The 22,965-nt window shown below is 45.1% G+C and overlaps 1 protein-coding gene across 1 annotated transcript; it reads right to left on the bottom strand.

Moving 5' to 3' along the window:
* Positions 1-887: 887 nt before the first annotated feature.
* Positions 888-22,499, bottom strand: RPL35 (ribosomal protein L35). The gene is made up of 4 exons (XM_089693385.1): positions 22,372-22,499; positions 10,497-10,633; positions 7,125-7,206; positions 888-1,068 (listed from the first exon to the last, which is right to left on the bottom strand). The coding sequence occupies exons 1-4, from the start codon at positions 22,372-22,374 to the stop codon at positions 919-921; spliced, it is 372 nt and encodes a 123-aa protein (XP_089549511.1). The 5' UTR covers positions 22,375-22,499; the 3' UTR covers positions 888-918.
* Positions 22,500-22,965: the final 466 nt, after the last annotated feature.

Below are 22,965 nucleotides of genomic sequence, written 5' to 3'. Positions count from 1 at the left end.
GAAAGGCTGGGGATTGGATATCCCCGCAGCTCTCTCCTCCAATCAGAAGCCGTCTAGCTCGAGTGGAACTAAATTGTCTGTGGCAAATTCCATCATTCTACCTATAAAATGGTTTAAGTTTTTATAATTTGTCTAAATATATGTCTTATACAAACTGTTTAATAGGTACAAAAATTTTCACAAACTATAGTGTGAAGTGTACGTGCCTAAAAAGTCTATATCTGAATTTTCCAAGGTTTTTGTCTAGCCTATACGGTCATCCCTGCAAGGAGAGGAGAAAGCCATGGGGATTTGAAATCCCTGTGGTTTTCTCCCCTCTTCTTGCAGGGATGACAGTACAACTGTATGAGACGTGCACAACCCCAGACAGATTTCATGCATTTATCCTCATACAGAAGCCAGGTAGCTGCAATGTTTACCTCCCCTCATTGTCTCTGGTGGTACCCTGCACAGAAAAAAAATGTGTCCATTTGACATCCTGGATGAGGACAAATGGCCCCAATAAGGATTTTCTTGAAAGACTTCATTTATAAAAGGAAAAATGAATAATTCTAAATGAAAAATAGAAATTGTCCATATAAACATCAGAAATTCTGGAAGAGATCCCATCGGCTCTCACAATCAATAACTCAGAGCTCCAAAGACCGAAGGTTGCTTAGGGTGATAATCAAACCTATATTTGCACACTGCATTACTGCTTCTCCAGTAATCGCAACATTGGGGGAGATACCAAAAATGGTGCAAATAAGCTTCAGTTTCTTGCATTGGATTATTGTCACAAGGCACATGTGGTCTCAATTTGAGGTCTAGTAACAATATGCAGATTATGTATTATATCTACAATAAACGGGTTTAAAAAAAAATAAAATAAAAAGGCCACAAAAGAATAACTGAACACATTTTATTAACACATGAGACTTATGCCTTGACAGCAAACTTGCGCATGGAGTACAGACGTTCTTTTCTTTGCTGCTTTTTAGTCCTCAAAGACTCTTCATGCTTGTTCAGCCTGCGCCGGAGAGCCCTGGTCTTCTTTGGCCTCAAATCCAAAGGCTTGTACTTCTTGCCCTGTTAAGGCAAGGTATATTAATTGTAATAGCACAATAGCAATAAAATACAAACAGGCTAAAGATCCTCAGATGTACTTGAAGCGTAGGATTATACTAGCTTGCAATTACATAACATCTAACCCAAACCAAAAATGTAATCATCTACAGCTAACCAATCTTTACATAAAGATGCCTGTGTTTTTATTCACCCCACCCACCTCCTTTATTTTTACATATAATCCTGTGAATAACACTTACTGTCCCTGGGTGGCTGTGCTTATTCTTCTAGGTCAGTTGTCTCCAAACTGCAGCCCTTTGCGTGCAGTTATCCGGCCCTTGGGTAGCATTTCATCCATTGATACCAACAATAGGGTATAACTACCCCCACTAATGCCAATGAAGAGGCACTACTCCTCCCAATGACACCGGCGATGGGACAGTTACTCACAATGACACCAATAGTGATGGGCCAAACAACCCCCTATTTGGTTCATGGTCGAACATTCGAACCTAATGAACATTCAACTGCGAACTTTGCAGGGACAGTTCACAAAGCGGTATCTTACCGCAACAGAGTATGTGGTAAGATACCACACAGCTACTAAAATACTGCATACTGAGTTCTATTAAGTCATATGGTATTTTAGTAGTGAAAACATTCTCTCATGTTTCAGCTGTCAGCAGGGTTCCCTACTGACAGATGAATGTAAAAAGAATTGCATAAAAAAAAAAAAAAAATTGTACGGGGCAAAGAGAACAATTGATGAAGTTGTGCTCTTGCAGAATGCGTGCAGAAAAACTGACATCTCTGGATCATGGTGTGAAGAAGGCCTCAAAGTTAAATTGCACTCAACAAGACCCAAAAAAAAGCACAGGAATATATTAGATCAGCAACCCCCAGGAACAGTATATTCTCCCTTAAAGATGTGAATACAGGTGCAGAAGTAAATATTTAGTCCAGTCTCCAATTTAGAGCTGTACTACCTCTGTAGTAAAGACTTTTACTGGCTATGAAAAAACAAACTTTTTTTTTAAATGTCCAACCTCCTGGTGGTAGGGCAAATACCAAAATGGATTACGGTGTCCTCCAATAAAAACAGAGAAGTTGTACTTTAAACCTTTAAAGACAGCTTATCTAACACAATGTATTCACTAGTTAGCCTGCTCCCCCTTGTAGAAGAAAAGCAGATTGTCACTTGGTGCAAGTTAATATAGCAAGAACTGATTCACACTGTTGCTACTAAAAGAGCACAATGCTGGGTGACTGTCTTGCAACGTAAGACTACCTAAAAGTGACACTAAACACTGGTTTAAAAAACGGGAAATTTCTCTCATGTAAAGGCCACATCTTAGGAGCACAGTACAGTACAAGAGCAACATTTACACCAAATTATAAACCAACGCCTTAAGGTGACTGGACTGACAAGATTTGCTATCATGTACCCCGGGGATGCCTCCACCAATACCCCTACCCAATTCTGTTGGGCCCTCCGTCTTGCAGCAAGAAACGCAGAGTAACCAGGAGAGTTTTGGGAGGGTGGCCTGTGTCCCGGTACTTTAAGATCAGAGGAAGTATGACTTACCTGTAAAATCTTTATCCTAATCACACAGGACACAGGCAACTAGTACACCATGGGATGTCCCCAAAAATTAACACAAGAATGGGCAACATCTAGGAACTGTGCAAACAGGTCCAACAAAAGGGATCAAAACCCTGGCTTCAGAGTGCCGCTGCAAGAACCTTTCAGCAGAAAGTTGCATGTGCTGAGGATTGGGGACCCACTTTTTAACAATGAAAAAGTATAAACCCATGACCAGGTGGCAGCCTTACATAGTTGAGCATGAAAGTCTTCGTGTCTAAAGGTCCAGGATACCCCAAAACACCTAGTAAAACAGGTATGTAATAGCACAGGAGGAGGGATGCGTTTTTGAGCACAAGTTCTTGTAACCAAATTCCTTAACCACCCTGCAATGGTGGATTTTTAAGCAGGGTGCTCCTTGTGAGGTCCTGCAGAATGAATACCAGGAATCTGTCTAATAGAAGCAGTAGCTTGTATTGGCTCTGACTACATGCAGGCAATGTAGAGACATCCCAGAAGCAAAACAGCAGCACCACCCTCTTACTTGCTTCTGAGATAGACTAGCAATAATCCATGGAACCTGTAGTGTGCATAGAGCAGTGCTCATGATTGCAATGTGCACTGCTCATTCCAAACAAAACTAAGGGGGGGGGAGAGGAGAGGTTCAGGAGCTTTCAGGTGGCATTACAAGGAGACAGAAATACTACCATTGAAAAAAAACAAAACATTAAAGCGGAGCTCCACCCAAAAGGGGAGGTTTCGCTTTAAGGATTGTTCCCCATTAAGGATTGGCACCATTGGGGAGCAGGTACCCGAATTTGACAAGTACCCACTCCCGGTCTGATTGCCTAGGCAGGTGTCCTCCCTCCCTGTAGTCTTTTGGGACACGTGGCAGGTCCCAGAAGACTACAGGACCATTCATGAAGTGCAGCGCTACTCGCGCATGCGCAGTGGGTACCCGGCTGTGAAGCCGCAAGTCATCACAGCCGGGTGCCCACACTGAAGATGCCGGCCTCCTGGAATACAGGACAGCCGGTGAAACGTACTGCAGGGGACACACCACAGGACCGAGGGCCAGGTAAGTGGCTGTTTTTTAAAAGTCAGCAGCTACAGTTTTTGTAGCTGCTGACTTATTTTTTGATAGGTTGAGTGGAACTCTGCTTTAAGAAAAACAGATTACAAGGCCATTAAGTACTGGATGTGTATGGATGACTTTGAAAGTAAGGATATTAAGTGTTGCTTTAAAACCATTCCAAAGAAACTAAGGTACTGAATGCCTTTTGCTTGATTTTGAAATCAAGAGTGCCTGATTTTCAAAGTGTAATAGAACAGGGGGCAGAAGGATCCCTCAGAGCTCCATCTCCTGGGCAGCAATTAAAATACACTTGCAATAAATGCATATATATCCACCTCTTGCTTATTCTGGGAACTAAAACTTGTTTACCGAATCCTCCACCCCCCTGGCAGACAGCGCTTCCCTATGCTTCAGCGGCCTATGGAACCTGCATCAGTCTCGAAGCCAGAACCTTAGACTGCTGGAGAACGAAGAGTCACTGCAGGGACTGGTCTAACAGCAGAGGAGAGAAGGATTGAATAAGTAAATCCCTTTCCGTGCCTCTTAGACCTAAACGAGCAGGTAACCCTTGCACTGCAAGGAAGAACTGTCACGTTTCCTGGCCTTCAGCTTTACACCCTGTTCCAAATTATTATGCAAATTCTATTTAAGTGTCACAAAGATTAAATATTTTGTTTTTCAGTTTAACTCATGGATGGCATTGTGTCTCAGGGCTCTTTTGATCACTTAAAACAATCTCGGACACCTGTGATAATTAGATTGGCAGGTGAGCCCAATTTAAGGAAAAACTACTAAAAAGGACGGTGTTCCACATCATTAAGCAGAGCACCATTTTCAAGCAATATGGGGAAGAAAAAGGATCTCTCTGCTGCCGAAAAGAGTGAAATAGTTCAATGCCTTGGACGAGGTATGAAAACAGATATTTCACCAAAACTTAAGCGTGATCATCGCACTATTAAGAGATTTGTGGCTGATTCAGAGCACAGACAGATTTGTGCAGACACATTGAGGAAGATTTCTGCCAGATCCATGCATCGGATCAAGAGAGCAGTTGCTAAAATACCATTACATAGCAGCAAACAGATATTTGAAGCTGCTGGTGCCTCTGGAGTCCCACAGTCAAGTTGTAGAGTCCTCCAGAGTCTTGAAACTGTGCATAAACCTTCTATTCTGCGACGACTAACCAATGCTCACAAGCAGAAATGGCTGCATTGGGCAGAAAAATACATGAAGACTAATTTTCAAACAGTCCTGTTCACGGATGAGTGTCGTGCAACCCTGGATGGTCCAGATGGATGGAGTAGTGGATGGTTGGTGGACGGCCACCCTGTTCCAACAAGGCTGTGATGTCAGCAAAGCGGTGGTGGAGTCATGTTTTGGGCCGGAATTTGGGAACAGAGCTGGTCGGCCCCTTTAGGGTCCCCGAAGGTGTAAAGAGGACCTCTGCAAAGTATGTGGAGTTTATGACTGACCACTTTCTTCCCTGGTACAGAAGGAAGAACTATGCTTTCTGTAATAAAATCATCTTCATGCATGACAATCTCATGCTGCAAAGAATACCTCTGCATCAATGGCTGCTATGGGGATAAAAAGGAGAGAAAGTCATGGTGTGGCCTCCATCCTCCCCTGACCTCAATCCTATTGAGAACCTTTGGCGCATCCTCAAGCAAAAGATCTATGAGGGTGGGAGGCAGTTTACATCCAAACAGCAGCTCTGGGAGGCTATTCTGACATCTTGCAAACAAATTCAAGCAGAAACGGTCTAAAAACTCACAACTTCAATGGATGCAAGACTTGTGAAGCTGCTATCAAATAGGGGGTCCTATGTTAAAAGGTAACGTGACCTGTTAAAATGTTTAAAAAGTTATTAAAAGTTTGACTGAAATAGCTTTTGATTTCAGTAAATCTGCTGCAAACACAACAAATGACAATTTTCAGTTCTTTACAACCTATAAAGTGTTTTGAAACTAAGGGCTCGTTCACACTTGGCTGTTTTACCAACACTTGCCAAACGCCCCTATAGCGTTTGGCAAGCGTTGGTCCGGAGTTTGCGGAGCGTTTTTTAACGCTCCGCAAACGGCGCATGCGCGGTTTAGCGGAGGTTGCTAGGCGTTTGCCGAGCGTTAATAACGCCCACAAACGCCTATAACGCAGTTTGAGTGGTGTTACCGCTCCACAAACACCCCGCAACCGCACACGAGGGCCGGGCGTTTGCGGAGCGGCACCATAGACGAGAATAGGAGGCTTCAACGCCTCCTGACTCGACCAGAGGTGTCCGTTTTGCCGCAACGCAAACACTCCCGTTAGAACAGCACCATGTGCTGTAATGTGCAGAATTGGCAGAGGCGTTTGGGAAGCGGTAAAAACGCTTCCCAAACGCCTCTCTGCCGCCTGCACACAATGCTAGTGTGAACGTAGCCTTACTGTGCGTAATAATTTGGAACAGTGCATTGTAAGTTTTTTATGTTTTAAAAAAAATACTATTAGGTTTGTTCAATAAAATTTGAATTGTACTCTTAATAGTTGATAACATAAGAATTATGCTGACTGTTATTTACATCAATTATTTAGGTAAATGAGAAATATAATTTGCCTCATAATTTGGAACAGGGTGTAAATATATACAACTGCAATACAGCATTAAGAGTAACAGCTACAACAATTATGCTCAGCCCATCTTGTGATGGCGGAATCAATGTGTGCGCACAGCGAGTCAAATCTTGTTCAACCAGTTCTATGATTGGGGCATCTATACCAGAGAGCACATCTCTATAGGCTACCCTGAGTTTAAGTGGCCACCATTGTCAGCACAAGGGCACTTGAATTATATACCTACTAAAGTCACTACAGCTACCTAGCAGTCCATGTGCTAAAACACAGTTCTTTGTTCCCTGTCTGCTGCAACTTTCCCACATTTTTGTGTGTGTGGAATACCCGCCTCCCTGCCACACAAGGATTTCTTCTGCTGGCTTGAACAGCACTACATGTACAAGCACTTCAGTGTGTGAAGGTGGCAAGAGATCGTTGACTCATTCCACTGCTTGAATACCTACAGTAGTCAGGAGAATAGAGGTGTCATCTTAACAAAAAAGCTGCATACTGGTAAACAGTGACTGGGTGGGTGTGTAGAATACCTTCTCCCTCACCACACACTGGTTTCTTCTGCTGGATGGTACAGCCCTACGGAAGTATGTGCCGGCTGGGAGGAAACCTAGAGCGACCACTGATCAAATACCTGAAGGGACTGGAAAGCAGCAAAGTGGGGTTTCAACAAACTGGCTGCATGAAAAGTAAGCAGTTACTTCTTTTACCAGCTATGTAAAATTCTATACAAGCAGCCCTATGCTGACAAGGGTAACAGTATAAGACATGCCCAACTGGACAGTGATGGTCTATAGAAAAAAGAAAAATCTCACTCACTTTGTAAAATTTCCTCAAGTTTTCTTTTTGTGTCTGGTTGATCACAGTCAGAACTCTGGCGATGGACTTGCGAACAACACGACTGAAAGAAAGTACATAATGGTTAAGAATATTAATGTAGAAAAATCTCTAATCCTGTTGGGTGCCTATAACAGACCATTAAGGTAGAATTTGCCTAGTAAATAATTATTTTATTTTTTGTACCAAGATTTCACCAGATTTCAGCCCTGCATGAAGCACCAATCTCATTTAAAACTGAAGTCCAAATATGTTTTATTACATAGTTATCCTGGCCCAATTTAAAGCGGAACTTCACTCATTCAACATTGAATATTTTTAAATCCTTATGCTGCTAGCATTAGTAAATAGATAGGAAAATATTTACTTGTTTTAAACTTTTTTTTTTTTTTATTATATATTTCTTCAGTTACTTCGTAGTTTTGAGGCCCAGGCAAATGATGTCATACATCCCAGGAGTCTTCAGGATGGGAGGAGGGGTTTTCTAAACTAAGCACGTCATTCTGCATACCTGAGCTAAGGACAGATGGATTCCAGTTAGTAAATGCTACATGAATCATCTGCCCTTGCTCAAGATGGCCACAGCCAAATATGCTAAGGGAGTGCTATTTCAAAGTGATTTCCCAGCAAAATATAGAATGGAGACACAGATGAAGTGCATTTGCTTTGAATGTTAAAAACAAAATAAATTGCATTTAAGGTGCTCAGATGCAGTGTAGTTCCACTTTAAGTATGCACATCTCTACAGTGAGAGCAACGATCTTTCAGGCTCTGTACCAAACGGCTTCCCTTCTGTATTGTAACCACAGGGTGTGCTTTGCATTGCCACCATTGACAGAACTTCCTGGTTTTTTCTTCTTCTTCAATGAACACAAGGCATGCTAGATTAATACAAAGTATGAGAAAGTGTTGTGCCTAGCACAAAACAAGTCCGAATAGAACGCTTTTCTGCTGACTATTTTAGGAAAGCAAGATCTTGCATTTTAGGTGCACAGCATTCCTGTTACTAGTACAATTGATTGCTTAGGTGGAGATGATGCCAGGTCCTAAGATGCAAAGTGTGGATCACACCTGGAGCAGCATGCAAAATATTGGACAATGGAAAGGGTCGCTTTAACCACTTGTCTACCAAGGTATGTTTCTTCATGACAGACAAGTGATATCAAGTGAACAGCTGGCACAGTTTCTTCTCTGATCTCTCCTGAGACTAAATGACCCTGGAAGTGAAGTTTATTACATTATTTCTGAGGTCACAGCTGTCACTCCTTGGCTAGTGTAGCCAAGGATGCAGCTATTCAAACATGATTTGTGTTTCAATAGTTGCACTGGAGGGCAGGTGAGACATTGGGGGGTTTAACAGATCCCCAATGGCTCCATAAAGAGGACCTATTACCTGCCCATGCGATCACATTGGAGACTTGTTAGCAATAAAGTGAAAAAAAAATGTCTAAAGTATAGAAAGTTGTAAAACAAACCCCCCCCCCCCCAAAAAAAAAAAACCCACCCCATATAAAAAAAGCACAGCATAGGGTGAGCACATGTATACAAACATCAATTGCTCCACACCAAGTGAGGTATCATTGTGAATGTCAGGAGTGAGAGCAACAATTCTAGGGTTATAGTTCATGGTTATTTCTAAACCTGTAAAAGGTGTTTTGGGAACCATCGTTTCTCCCCCCACAGCTGCTATTTAAATTGGCGTTCACCTGCAAATGAATAAAAGTTCCCTCTACCACCGCGGCAGTCTGCTTATAATTCTCAGTGGACTGCAAGCATGCTGATCGCTGCACCTTATAGTCCATTCACGCTCTCTACTTTCAAACACTTAGAGAGGTAGAAACCTGAAGAGGGAATGTACAGGAGCTTGACCTTGCAATACTTTGCAGGCTCCAATACAAAAAATAAATGCACATTTTTTCTGCTAAAATATGTGCATTTATTATTTTTTCTGTAAAAGTCAACTTAACCTTTATATATAGAAACAGACCCTAGAGGGAGAGTAGATTAGCAACTACAAGCATGCTGTCGCATTGTTAACACCTGCTGAGATAACACGGCTACAATAAAATGGGTAACATTTTCCCACAATTTAGAGGATGAGCGAGAGATGTGACAGTAAGCAAAATCTTAAGTACTGTAAGAAGTAGCGCTTGAAGTGAGCCTGTGTCCAGACTATGTACACAAAGTATTTACACACTTGCATTCCAAGCAAACATGGAAATCAGTTTAGATCAAGCACCCATTCACCATTTTTCGCTATTGGTATTGTGAAGAAGTGAATCTTTAAAGCAGAACTACATTGCATCAGACCCCCCCCCCAAAGAAAAATTGGATTAATTTTGAACATTCAAAGCAAATTCTCCTCATCCATGTCTCCAGGCTTTACTTTGCTGAGAAATCGCTCTCAAAAACACCCCCCCTAGCATTTCTGGCTGTGGGCATCTGGATTAAGGGCAGACAATTCATGTAGAATTTACTTCCTGGAACCCATCCATCCTTAGCTCAGGCATACAGGTGGGAGGATGTGCTTAGCTGATAAAACCCCTACTCTCATGAAGACTCATAGGATGTATGACATTTGTCTAGGCCAGGAATCAGAAAGTAGCAGAAGAAATGTGGAAGAAAAAAAAAAAAAAAGTTAAAGAAAAGGCAGCATAAGGATTACAAATAGTTCAGACACTGGTCTTGCGCTCACAAGAACGTCTGATTAGGCAAGTATATCTCTGCTCCCCTAACGCAGCCCTGATATCCTACTCATCTCGGGTGCCCCGCTGGTGCTCCTGGCTCCCTCCCTGCTGAATGCCCCCAGAGCAAGCCACATGGTAGTTCATTGAAGCTTCCTGTCAAAAGTATCTGCTTGCTCGCACATCCCATACAGCAAGCAGATATTCTGACAGGTCTGCAGGAGACCCGCATGGCATCAGCGATCTACTGATCGTTGGTTCAATGCTTTACAGGCTCCTTTGGAGAAAAATAATAAATGGACATTTTGTTTACCTGCAAAAAAAATGCATTTATTATTTTTGTCCAAAAGGTGAACTTATCCTTTAAATAAAAGTTTTTGGCATGAACAGTCATTTTCAATATCAATGGCAAAATTTCAAGATTTGTGCCAGGGGATGCAAACTTGAGCATCACTGTATATTTTCCACATCCTGAGGAAGCACACATGCCACTTATTTGGGCTAGCTCAGATGTTCTTAATCAAGTTCTCAACTAAGAACTGATGTGAATGATTCAACAATCTCAGGTGCAGTGGAAAATAAAGGGTCTGCACTATATAAAGTAGCAACAATCCCAGCTCAAGTGGAAAGGAAAGGGTCTGCATTATATAAAGAAGTAAAATATACTCACATTTTGGACAGCTTAGAGGCAGCTCCTCCTGTCACCTTAGCAACTCTTAGTTGTGACAATTCAACCTTGAGGTCATCCAACTGCTTTAACAGCTCTTCCTTCTTCTTACCGCGCAGGTCTCGGGCCTTAATTTTAGCCTATTAAAAACAAAACAATTTTACTAGTTAGCCCTATAAAGGTTCCAATTTTAAACTGAAGTGCTTACAGTTTCCAAGCTTTATATGAAAACAACTTCGTAGAGGTTTGCATTTCCTAGAATAGAATCACAATCATTTGTAGATATATCTCACAAACTCCCCAACTAAACCTGCTTTCAATGCAGCGGTGCTAAACCTAAAGCAAACATACAAGTATTACTGTGTGTTACTGCACCCTGCTGATACCTACAACACCACTATTGCTTTTACTGTACATTTCACATTTTTAAAAGAAAATCGGTGGTGCAAGTAGTGGGCTGCTATTACCAAGATTCTGAAAATGCCAATAGCTCAGCTATCAAGCTAATCCTCCAACTTTAAGATTTTGAGTAGGATCACAAATTAGAATCTGTAGATTCGTGGCTCAGACCACTGAACTTGCAAGATCAACTTCACAGCTTCGCACCAAAAATCCAAAAGAGGCTCTCAATGGCAAACTAGCCATACAATTTACTGGTGCACTGAAATTAAAATTCTGGTGCCGAAACCAAAAATTCAGAATGTACTTGGCCGAAAACCGAAACGGACATTTTTTAAAAATTTATATAATTTTTCAAATGCAATGTTTTTGGAAAAAAAAAAATACACTTTAATGATAAAAAAAAACAAAAAAAAAACACAACATATACCCCAATTTTTTGTAAAATATGAAAGATGTTACGCCGAGTAAATAGATACCAAACATGTCAAGCTTTAAAAAATTGTGCACGCTCGTGGAATGGCGTCAAAACTGCGGTACTTAAAAATCTCCACGGACGACGCTTCCAAAATTTCTACAGGTTACCCGTGCAAAGTTACAGGAGGTCTAGTGCAAATATTAGCATATTATTTTTGGCACCTGTATCAGTGCTTATTGTTATATCGGCCAACAGGCGATAAGGGTGTTTTCGGACAAATTGTTTCGGCCACCGAAATTGCGGTGCATCTCTAATACCATTACAAGCAAAACTATGACAAGAAAGGGCTGTACACAAGGCAGGGGTTACCAGAGCTGAGTGGTTCTGGATCCACAGCTCAAACTTTGGAGCAGTGAATGGGAAAGAAGAAGGTTGAGAGCATTCCGTCCCAGACTTGCTTTGGGTTTAGGCAGACAAGGCATCAGGGACTAATGGACTCCTGATATCTTCAGGAAGACAGCATGTCACTGCTAAGGTACTATAACAAGGAAAAGGAGTTAAATAAAACTTTAAACGAAGAACAAATTGAATATATTACTCTTTAACAGTTCTTAGATGCATTATTCTTCTTTCAGGCTCCTCCACCTTTGTTTTCACCTGGTGACCATACTGGCAACTCTTTCCGCCCTAGTGTGAGATGCTCACTTTACTGTATATACGGAAAGGCAGGTTTAACAGCCCAGGAAAGGACTACAAAACAGCTCAACCTCTCCATTAACAGAATGCGGTTCTGTAGTTCTTGGATATAGCTGGGGACTCTGGTAAGAATGCAGCAAAGGTAGACAGCACTAGAAGCTAACATGATTTCAGGCAAGATCAGAGGGGTGAGAACATCAGGATCTTCATCTCATCAAATCAGAGGATGTCAAGTAATCATTAAGAAATACAAGTCTTCTGAATAGCAGAGATGTGCTATGGCCAACTCTCTTTATATCCAACAGCAGAGGAGAGGTTGCTTGAATTGCTGTTAAACACAGCTTCAGGTAGTGCATGTAGCTAAATGCTACTATAGTCCAATACAGCAGTCCCAATGGCCAGACCATTCTGACATGGAAATAATGGTTTGGACCACCTTTGACCAAATTAACTATTTAAAGCAAAAGTAAACCTGGAATTCTATTTTAAAGAAATATTCCTTAGCCTCACTTTCAAACCTCCATAATTCTCTCCAGCACGTTGAAAACTAGTTTACAATGACAAGGTACTGCTGTACTTACCAGTCACTATAGATGTAAGCACAGCAAGTCTCAAACCTCAGTCATGTCTCTGACCCGCTTCCCCCTTGGACAACCGCAAAGCAGACAGCCTTGCGCTTCATTTGATTGGCCAGCAAGAGGGTATGGACACACAAATGCGGGGCTGGGGGTCTATGAGACCTACAGTACTTGCATCCATAGCAGTGTGGACGTACAGCATTAACTAATACTGATGTGCAAATAATTTTTTAAAACACTGACAAGGACTTGCATGAATAGAAGTTTTCAGCTGAGTCTTCATTCACAGACGAACATACAGCATAAACAGGACATTCATGCAGCTAGGGCCGGTGCATTCAGGACTGTGCACCCATCCCCGTTTGCCTGCCAGATTACTAGGTGTGTCTGTTGTCACTAGAAAGTAATATAGGCTGGCCATGAGCAGCTCTAGCTCTAGACAGCCCATTCAAGCTGTATAGGCCACAGCACCCATCTGAATGAGGCTAAAGGCATGTTTATGGCTCTAAATAGGGTAAGGTTGCTATGCTCCAGCCCTAAAGTGATGAGCTATAGAGAATAGTGTGTAAGCCATTTACAATGCTGGATATCATACTACTTTTAAAGGCATAAATTATAAAGCAGAACTAAACCCATCGACTTAGACCCCATACACACTTGTACGAATCGTCATGCAATTTCGGACATCAAAAGTCGCATGTCAAGACATACCCCATGTTTCCCAATGATAACCATTCATATATGTGCAACTTAAAGCTGCAACGACTCTAAAAGTAGTTCATGCACCACTTTGGTCTGACTTTCGTGCAACTTGAGGGGCATAGACATCAATGTAACCTTCAAAAGTTGCATGAAGTCGCAACTGAATGTTTTACATACAATAGTGGATCTGACTTTGCAGAGACACAAGACACATCCAAGTCAAACCCAAAGATGCACTCTAAATTTGTGCAACTTTGTAGTTATACAAGTGTGACTGGAGTCTCAATGGTTTAAAAAAAAAGTTCCATTCCTGGAATGCTGTCACATTTGCGTGTGTCCTCAACCAAACTGTCAAAACATCAAATGGCTGGTGTCATAACTGATCACATGTGTAGCATTCATGGCAGTTACAGATCAAACAAAAGCAGCTTTCTGAGTTGTAAAGGAGAGCTTATTTCTGCTGTAAGGGCTAGTTCACATCACATGCTGTCCACGATAGTATGTTACATGGTTTCCAATGGCATAATTCACACCAGTGCAGTTTGTTCCAGAAAACAAAAAAAAAAAAAAAAGGAGTAGAACATGCTGCATTTTTTCTGCACCGAACTGTATTGGAGCACAGCAAAACATTAAATTCAGCCATGCCTAAAAATAAAGAGCAACTGAGCATGTGCAGAGCAGGGTGAGCCAGTGTATTACTAGATTTTAAAAAGCAGACGCATTTATTTTTAATACCAGCAAAAGAAGCCAGACTGAAGTGATCTGGCATGACTTAATTTTCTGACTAAAGTTCCACTTTAACCACTTCTGGACCAACGGTGTACTCGTATGTTGCTGAACTTTCAGTGGTTATATTGGAGTGATGCATCACTCCGGTACCTTTTTTTTTTTTATATATAAAGCCGACGGCCAGCTCTCTTGAACAAGCAATTGGAGCAGCTAACTAGCTGCTCGACTGCTTGTACAAGCAGCGGGAGCAGACAACCCCCTTCCGCAGCTCTCCCGTCCCACCGACCAGCAGGCACGTCTGCCGGCTGGCCAGAGTACTGAACAAAGCCAGAATTGGCTTTGATTGGCTCTCTTATAGTCCTGACAGCACTTCTGGTTTACTCAAACTTTTGGTGGCATTTTTAAAATCTTAATGCAGTCAAAAACACCAATCTTGGTGTTTTGAATGCTTTCAAGTGCAGCCTCAGGGACCCCAGATCCCTCCATAATAAATACCTGCCACAAGGGATGTTTACATTCCTTGTGACAGCAATTAGAAAAAAAAAGAAAAATAAAAAGTGTGTGTGTATATATGTTTTTCATTCAAGATGGTGACCGGAGCAGCTGCATGATTCTCAGCTCCGGTCGCCTCCGCGCTCCCGCCCGCCATCCCGGCCACTACCACCCACCTGGAAGAGAGAGGGAGACCTACGGACAGTGCCACGCCCTCCTCAGCGGCAGACGATCCCGCCATCCTTCCTGGCATCCGTCCATCCCCACGTGGTCCCCTTCGCAGCGCCAATCCATCTCCACCTTGGCGCCCCTCCTCAAGCCGCACTGAGCTGCGACCCGCCACCGCCCAGGTACGTTGGGCACGCTGGAGGAGCGGCCGGCCGAGCCTCCCCACCGCTCCACCCCTGCCTCCACTATAGCGGCGCCCGTCCCGCAGGGCCCAGCCGCTGTCAAACCACTAGCCACCAGGGACTCATGAATACAGGAGCAACCACATAAGCCCACCAGCCCTCAACCCTGCTGCCTCCCACCGCCCGCTGCAGCCCCGCATCCAGGCCGCACATCGCACCCAGGCCGCACCGCTCAGCCCCCACCTCACAACCCAACCACCTGGGTAGCTTGAGGGCAGGGTGAGGGCACCAGCAGTCCCCCCGACCCTGCCGTGAAGCAACAAGGGACCCGCACCACCTAAGCCAAGGCCTACCTCAGCACCAAAGCACCTGGCCTGGCAGAGCCTACTGCGGCCTACCACGACACCCCCCGCCACCCGAAGGAAGCCTGCTCCTGGCCTAAAGGAGCTCCACCCGCACACCCCCATCCAGTGACCTGAAGCTAGCGCTTCCCACACCATTGAGCCCAGCAGATGATCTCGGCCTGGTGAGGCCCACCATCGCCTCCCACGACACAACCCTGCCCGGACCACTGAGCTCAACAGATGACCTCGACCTGGTGAAGCCTACCATCACCCACCACAGCGAAACCCTGCCTGGACCTGAAACCCATCTGATGAACCCCAGGAATACGGTGCGGGAGAAGACCCGACAGCTGGTTCTGCGATCCCCCAGTCCTACTAGGCCCATCACCCACATCTGATGCCCACCTCTCACAACCTTCTCTACACCCCATCTCCACACCTCCGCTGCTGACGACCACCCTTCATCTCCGCAAACCAAACCTCATCCCTCAAACCGAGACTTTCACAAACTGGAACTCGCAGCTTGACTACCCTTGGCTACAACCTATCGACCTTAACTCTACCCATCCTGTTCCTAGGCACGAGAACTCTAGCTACCAAAAGACACAGCGACGAGATACGCCACTGCACGCTAGACTATCTGCAACCAAGCTTCCCACCACACCTGTCCGCCGCTCCGTTTACCTCCCTAAAATGCCTCCTCATACTCCTATCCTCCGTTCCCAAAATCTCTTCTCTCTATCCCTCTGCTCCTCCCAAACAACTGTACATTGCACCCTCACTGCTTCCTTTTCCCCTCTACGGCACTCACCACCTCCTCCTAATACTCCACTCTCCCGCTGACCCGAACACCTCCACTGGTAGACTTACACGCTCTTGCACATCCCGCTCCCATGCCACCTTTCTCACCCTTCTCCTAACCGCAAAGGACATCTCCCCGAACCCTGGCCCTCCACCACCTCGCTCATCCACAAGGCACCCTCCCACATCCTGCCGCAACCCCCACAACCTAGTACCTGTCCCTCTGCTCCCCAAAACCACCCCCCCGTTTTCGTGTGCACTCCTGAATGCCCAATCAGCTTGCAACAAGCTCTCCGCCATCCATGACCTCTTTGTTTCCCGCTCCCTCAACCTCCTAGCGATCACGGAAACCTGGATCCAAGCCACTGACTATCTCCCCTGCAGCACTCTCCTATGGAGGTCTCATCTGGACCCACTCACCCAGACCCAACAGTCGAAAAGGTGGTGGGGTTGGTTTGCTCCTGTCACCGCTGAGCACCTTCCGAGTCCTCCCAAACCCCCCCTCTCCATCCTTCTGCTCCTTTGAGGTCCACTGCGTCTGACTATTCTCTCCAATCCTCCTGAGGATTGCTGTAATCTACCGGCCTCCTGGACCCGTATCCGGCTTCCTGATGACTTCTCCGCCTGGCTACCCTTTTCTCTCTTCCGAGCTACCCACTATCATCCTTGGAGACTTCAACATCAATAACCCGGCTATATCCCAACTCCTCCACTTAACCTCCTCTTTTGCACTCACACAGTGCATACAATCCACCACCCACTCCGACGGGAACATCCTGGACCTTGTCTTCTCCCATCTCTGCACTCCCCACAACCTCACAAACACCCCCTTCCCTCTCTCTGACCACAACCTCATTACCTTCTCTGTCTCCTCATCCTCACACACCTACCCCTCCAAATGTCAAACTATTACCAGCCGAAACCTCCGCAACCTGAACCCTGCCCCCTTCCACTCTGCAGCTGATCAACTTTACGACAGCATCCTTCCCCTGTCCTGCCCCGACTGCCTATAAACTCCTCAACCGCTCTAGACTCGCTAGCGCCTTTAACCACACGAAGCATCAGACCCCGACCGCTTCAGCCCTGGCAGATTGATCACACCAAAACTCTCAAACGATGCAGTCGTGCGCTGGAGCGACTATGGCGCAAAACCAGATCCCAACTAGCATTCACCCGATATAGATCTGCCTTCCACACCTCCTCCCTCCACGCTGCCAAACAAGCCTACTTTCTGACCCTCATCAATACCCTCTCCTCCAATCCTCGTCGGCTCTTCTCTACCTTCAGCTCTCTACCCTCTCCGCCCCCACCTCCACCTAGTACCTCACTCACCGCCCAACGAGATTGCCAATCACTTCAAAATACAAGATTGACACAATTCGCAGGGACATCGCAGCTGCTCAGACTTCCACCCCACCTATCACCTCTCACACGGTAACCCCCTCAACACCCCTCTCCCTTGGCCTCACCACTGTCCAGACCTCCAAACCACCTAACATCCCTCACACTGAAGCCCCCTCAACACTCCACTCCTTTGCCCTTACTACCACTGAGGAGGTCACTAAGGTCTTCTCTGAAGCCCGCCTCACCACCTGCCCCCTCACAACTCCTACGATCTCCCTTCTCCTCCTCCATCCTACGCTCCCTCACCCACATCTTTAATCTCTCCCTCTCTTCTGGCGCATTCCTCTCCCCTCTGAAGCACGTACACATCACTCCCATACTTAAAAAGCCCTCCCTGGACTCCACCGACCCGAACAACCTTAGACCCATCTCCCTGCTGCCATTTACATCCAAACTCCTTGAGCGCTTAGTCTATAATTGCCTAAGCTCCCACCTCAACAACAACAACCTCCTCGACCCCCTACAGTCTGGCTTCCGTCCCCTACATTCCACCGAAACTGCCTTACTCAAACTCACCAACAATCTGCTAACCTCCAAAGCTAATGGCCACTATTCAGTGCTCCTACTCCTCGACCTCTCCGCGGCTTTTGACACACTCGACCACCCCCTCCTCCTCAAAAAACTACACTCCCTTGGCCTCAGAGACTCCGCTCTCCTGGCTCTTGTCCTACCTATCACAACGCTCCTTCAGCGGTACCTATAACGCTACCACCTCGCCCTCACTCCCCCTCTCTGTTGGTGTCCTTCAAGGCTCTGTCCTCAGGCCCCTTCTCCGTCTACACCTCCTCCCTTGGCCAACTGATACACTCTCATGGCTTCAACTACCAACTCTATGCCGACGACACACAAATCTATCTCTCGACCCCTCACCTCACCCATTCAGTCTCCGCCCGAATCACTAGCCTACTGAACGACATGTCAGATTGGATGTCGCTCTACTTCCTTAAACTGAACCTCTCCAAAACCGAGCTCCTAGTTCCCCCCCCCCCCCCCCCCACTGACTTCTCCATCACGTCCAACAATGCCACCATTGGGCCCACCCTGCAAGCCAGAGTACTTGGTGTCATTCTAGGACTCCAATCTATCCTTCCAGCCCCAAGTCCAATCGCTAACAAACTCATTCAGACTCCACCTCCGCAACATCTCCAAAATACGCCCATTCCTAACCCCAGAAACTACTAAGTAACTCATCCACTCCCTCACCATAACACAATTCGATTACTGCAACTCCCTCCTCACTGGCCTGCCTCACCACAGGCTATCCCCGCTTCAGTCGATCCTGAATACAGCGGCCAGACTCATCCACCTTACCAACCGCTACATTTCCGCCACCCCCCTCTGCCAATCCCTCCACTGGCTTCCGATTGCCCAACGGATCAAATTCAAAATGCTAACACTGACGTACAAAGCTGTCCATAACTCTGCCCCAAACTACATCACCGACCTAATATCCAAATACCACCCAAAACGCACTCTCCGCTCCTCACAAGACCACCTCCTCTCTAGTTCCCTGGTCTCCTCTTCCCATGCCCGGCTCCAGGACTTCTCCAGGGCATCACCCATCCTCTGGAACTCCCTACCCCAATCCATCAGACTATCACCTACTCTCCTCTCCTTCAGGCGCACCCTGAAAACCCACCTCTTCAGGGACGCCTACCCCACCCTCTGCTAATTGCCGATCTCCTCCACTCTTCCTACCACTCCATCCCCCACAGCTTTTCTTCCCGTACCACTATCACCTCCCTCCTAGATTGTAAGCTCCAAGGAGCAGGGCCCTCGAACCCCTCATGTATCACTTTGTATGGTTATTGTACTGCCTCATGTATTGTCTCCCATTGTAATGTACAGCGCTGAGCGAACTGTTGGCACCATATAAATACTGTATTTTATATATATATAGTTTCTTTTTGTAAGATATAAAGGACATTGAGTAAATAGATTCCAAACAGGTCACACTTTAAAATTGCGCACGCCCATGCAACGACAACAAATGTACATTTTACTATTCATAAGCGACACTTTAAAAGCCCTTACAGGTTACCATTTCAGATTTACAGAGGAGGTCGTGTGCTAGAATTACTGGCCATGATCTGCTGTTTATGGTGATACCTCACATGTGTGGGACAATCGCTGTTTGCATACTTGTTTGCTTTTGCGCGCAAGCATGGGGGATGGATATAAAAATATATATATATTTTTTATTTACAATAAAAGTAATTAACCGCCTCCCACCCGCCATACAAGGAAATGACAGGCGGACGGTGGCTCTCCTCTCTCGTTCTGGGAGGATGTATATGAAGTCCTCCCACTCTAGCTGCACGTGTTCCGCAGGTGGCGCACCGCGCGGCGGTCCGCTGTGTCATCATCGATCACAGTAAAGAGCCGATGACACAGGCTCTATCATGTGATCAGCTGTGTCCAATCACAGCTGATGACATGTACATAGGAAATGCTAGTTATCGGCTCTCCTTTCCTCATCCTTACAGCACCGTAAGGAGAGCCGGAAAGCAGCACTTCTCAGAGGAACATCTACACTGATAAGCAGTGCAGCCCCATCAGTGCTGCCTGTCAGTGCCCATCAATGCCACATATCAGTGCCTACTGGAGCTGCCTTTCAGTGCCATATATGAGTGCTGCCTTTCAGTGATGCCTGTCAATGCCCATCAGTGAAGGAGAAAAATTACTTATTTGCAAAATTTTAGAACAAAAAAACTTTTCTTAAAAATTTGCAGTTTCTTTTTAGTTTGCTTAGCAAAAAATAAAAAACCCAGTGATTAACCACTTGCCTACTGGGCACATATACCCCCTTCCTGCCCAAGCCAATTTTCAGCAATGTTGCACTTTCAATAATTGCGTGGTCATGCAACATTGTACCCATATATGAAATTGTTATTTTTTTTCTCCACACAAATAGAACTTTCTTTCCATGGTATTTAATCAGCACTGGGTGTTTTATATTTTGCGCTATAGACAAAAAAAAAAAAAAAAGCATAAAATTTTATCTGTTTTCTGACAATTGCCGGTTATTGGCAGTACTTTCCTCACGTTGAGACAGCGTGAGGAAAGTGCAGCCAACAACCGGAAACTGCATTTACCCGGTTATCTGCTGTGCCATTGGACACAGCTGATCACGTGGTAAAAGGCCACTGTGATTGGCCTTTTACCACATCACGTAATCAACTGTGTTCATAGGACACAGCGATCATGGAGATTGCCAGCTGCACGCCGCTGGGGGTGTGCACGTTCTGGGAGTACGTCATATGACACCCTCCCAGAATTGGACAACCACGCTGTAGCCGTCATTCGGCTATAGCCCAACTGACAACTGTCAAGTGGTTAAATACCACCAAAAGAAAGCTCTAGGTCTCAAAAAAATGATAAAAATTGTTAAGGTGCAGGGTTGCATGACTGTGCAATTGTCAAAGTGGGACAACACTGAAAGCTGAAAATTGGCCTGGGCAGGAAGGGGGTAAAAGTGCCCGGTTGGCAAATGGTTAAAAAAAAAAAATTGCAAAAACCACCAACCTCCAGAGTATTTAACCCCATTCCTGACCAGGCAATTTTTTGCATTAAGGCACTGCGTTTAACTGACAACTGCGCAGTCATCCAACACTGCACCCAAATTAAATTTACATCTTTTTTTTACCCCATGAATTGAGCTTTCTTTTGGTGGTATTTGATCACCTGTGCTGTATTTTTTGCGCTATAAAAAAGACCAACAATTTTGAGAAAATATTTTTAACTTTTTGCTATTAAACATGTCCAGTAAAAAAAAAAAAATCAAATTTTGTCAAATTCAGGCCAAAATGTATTCTGCTACGTCTTTGCTAAACAAAATCCCAATACGTGTAAATTGGTTTATGTGAAAGTTGTAGCGTTTATAAATGGTGGTATATATACAAGGAATTTTTTTTTTTTTTTTAATAGCAATGGCGGCAATCAGTGACTTATAGTGGGACTGCGGCAGACATTCTGACACCGGGGGGGGGGGGGGGGGGTTGGGGGTAGAGGGGTAAGTGACGGTGTCACTGACAACCCCAGTGACACCAATACAGTGATCAGTGCTACATAAAAAAAAAATAAAAAAAAAAAACCACTGACACTGCACTAATGGCACTGGACAGGAAGGGGTTAACATGAGGGGTGCGCAAAGGGTTAACTGTGTGCAATGAGTGTTTTAGTAGTGAGTGGTGTCTGTGCTTCACTGTAAGCACACTGCTTTGGATGGCCAAAGCAGGCAGGGAAAACTGTTAGTAAACAAGACAGTTTGCCTCTCCACTGAAGATCATCGAATATCACTGGGCGCCAGCGAGCAATTATGGGCCAGGACCCAGTGACTGACAGGCGCAGCCACTTATGGCGGCGCAGGCAGGGTGTGCACTACCTACCCAGAAATGCAAAATCACATTTATACATGCGTGCGAGTTTGCGCACCCGTGCCACCCTGTGGCACTATTTCTGCTATAGGGCGATCGGGAAGCAGTTAAATTACAGTCTGACGGGGGTAACCACTTCCCCATTCTTTACAGAAGAGAGATAATTACATACAACTGTTTGTATGGGGACACTGGTCTCCCTGCACGGTGTATTGCTGGGCCTGGTCATAGGTGACAGGAGGACCCCGGGACATACATGACATTCCAGGACCGGGACATGGCTTCTCCAAGGATACAGAGCGCACTGCTCACTGCAGGCCGCATCCAGCCACACACACACAGAGGCCGCCTATCACAGACAACACGTCGCTCTCTGCTACTAAACACCTGGAACCCGCACAAGGCCTTCCTGACTCCAGCAGGGAATAAGAGCCACAACGACCCCTATCACTTAGCTAGAAACCCGCAATACGGCCTACACCTCAGTCCCGACACCGCCCCCCCTCTCCCGGCACCGTATAAGCGGCCGCCGAGCCTCTCACCGACAAGGATGACACCGGATTACACCGGAGCAAGTCATCTCACTCACCATGGTCGCCGCCAGCTGCTACCGGAAAGGGAGGAGAGTCTGAGGAGCGGAGTTCTTCCGGGTGACGGACTGGTCCACTTTACAGCGAGATAAGGGGAGGATGTGACAGTGTTGTGGTACAGTCCGAGTGTGGACTGGTAGAGCGTTGAGGTTGTCAGTGTGAGGTATACGATTTGTCAGATGTGGCTCATATCTGTTCTATGGACGGAGACTTGTTTCCACTACAATAAAAGCATTGTCACAACCTACCTGCTTCAGTCTCTGTGCCGTGTGTTAGGAGGGTTTTTATATTTTTTGCACTCATGTAAAAATCTTCCTTTTTGGCCATAAAGTTACTTAGAATTCTATATATTTTCTGATGATTGCAATGTTTTGTCACTATTTTTGCACAAATGTTTACCAAAACTCAGAATTAAAAAAAAATATATATATATAATTATTTATTACAGGTACTTATATAGTGCTGTCCATTTACACAGTGCTTTACATATATATTGTACATCAGACCCTAAAGGAGAGTACAGCCTAAGGTTCCTAACTCACATTCATACATACTAGGGCCAATTTATACATGATTCAATTAACCTACCAACA

Source organism: Staurois parvus, unplaced genomic scaffold (genome assembly GCF_062004578.1).
Source record: "Staurois parvus isolate SC_StPar_1 unplaced genomic scaffold, SC_StPar_1.0 ptg000630l, whole genome shotgun sequence".
Lineage (NCBI taxonomy): Eukaryota > Metazoa > Chordata > Amphibia > Anura > Ranidae > Staurois > Staurois parvus.
Note: the sequence above shows the minus strand (reverse complement) of the source record. Positions and strands in the feature narration are given on the sequence as shown.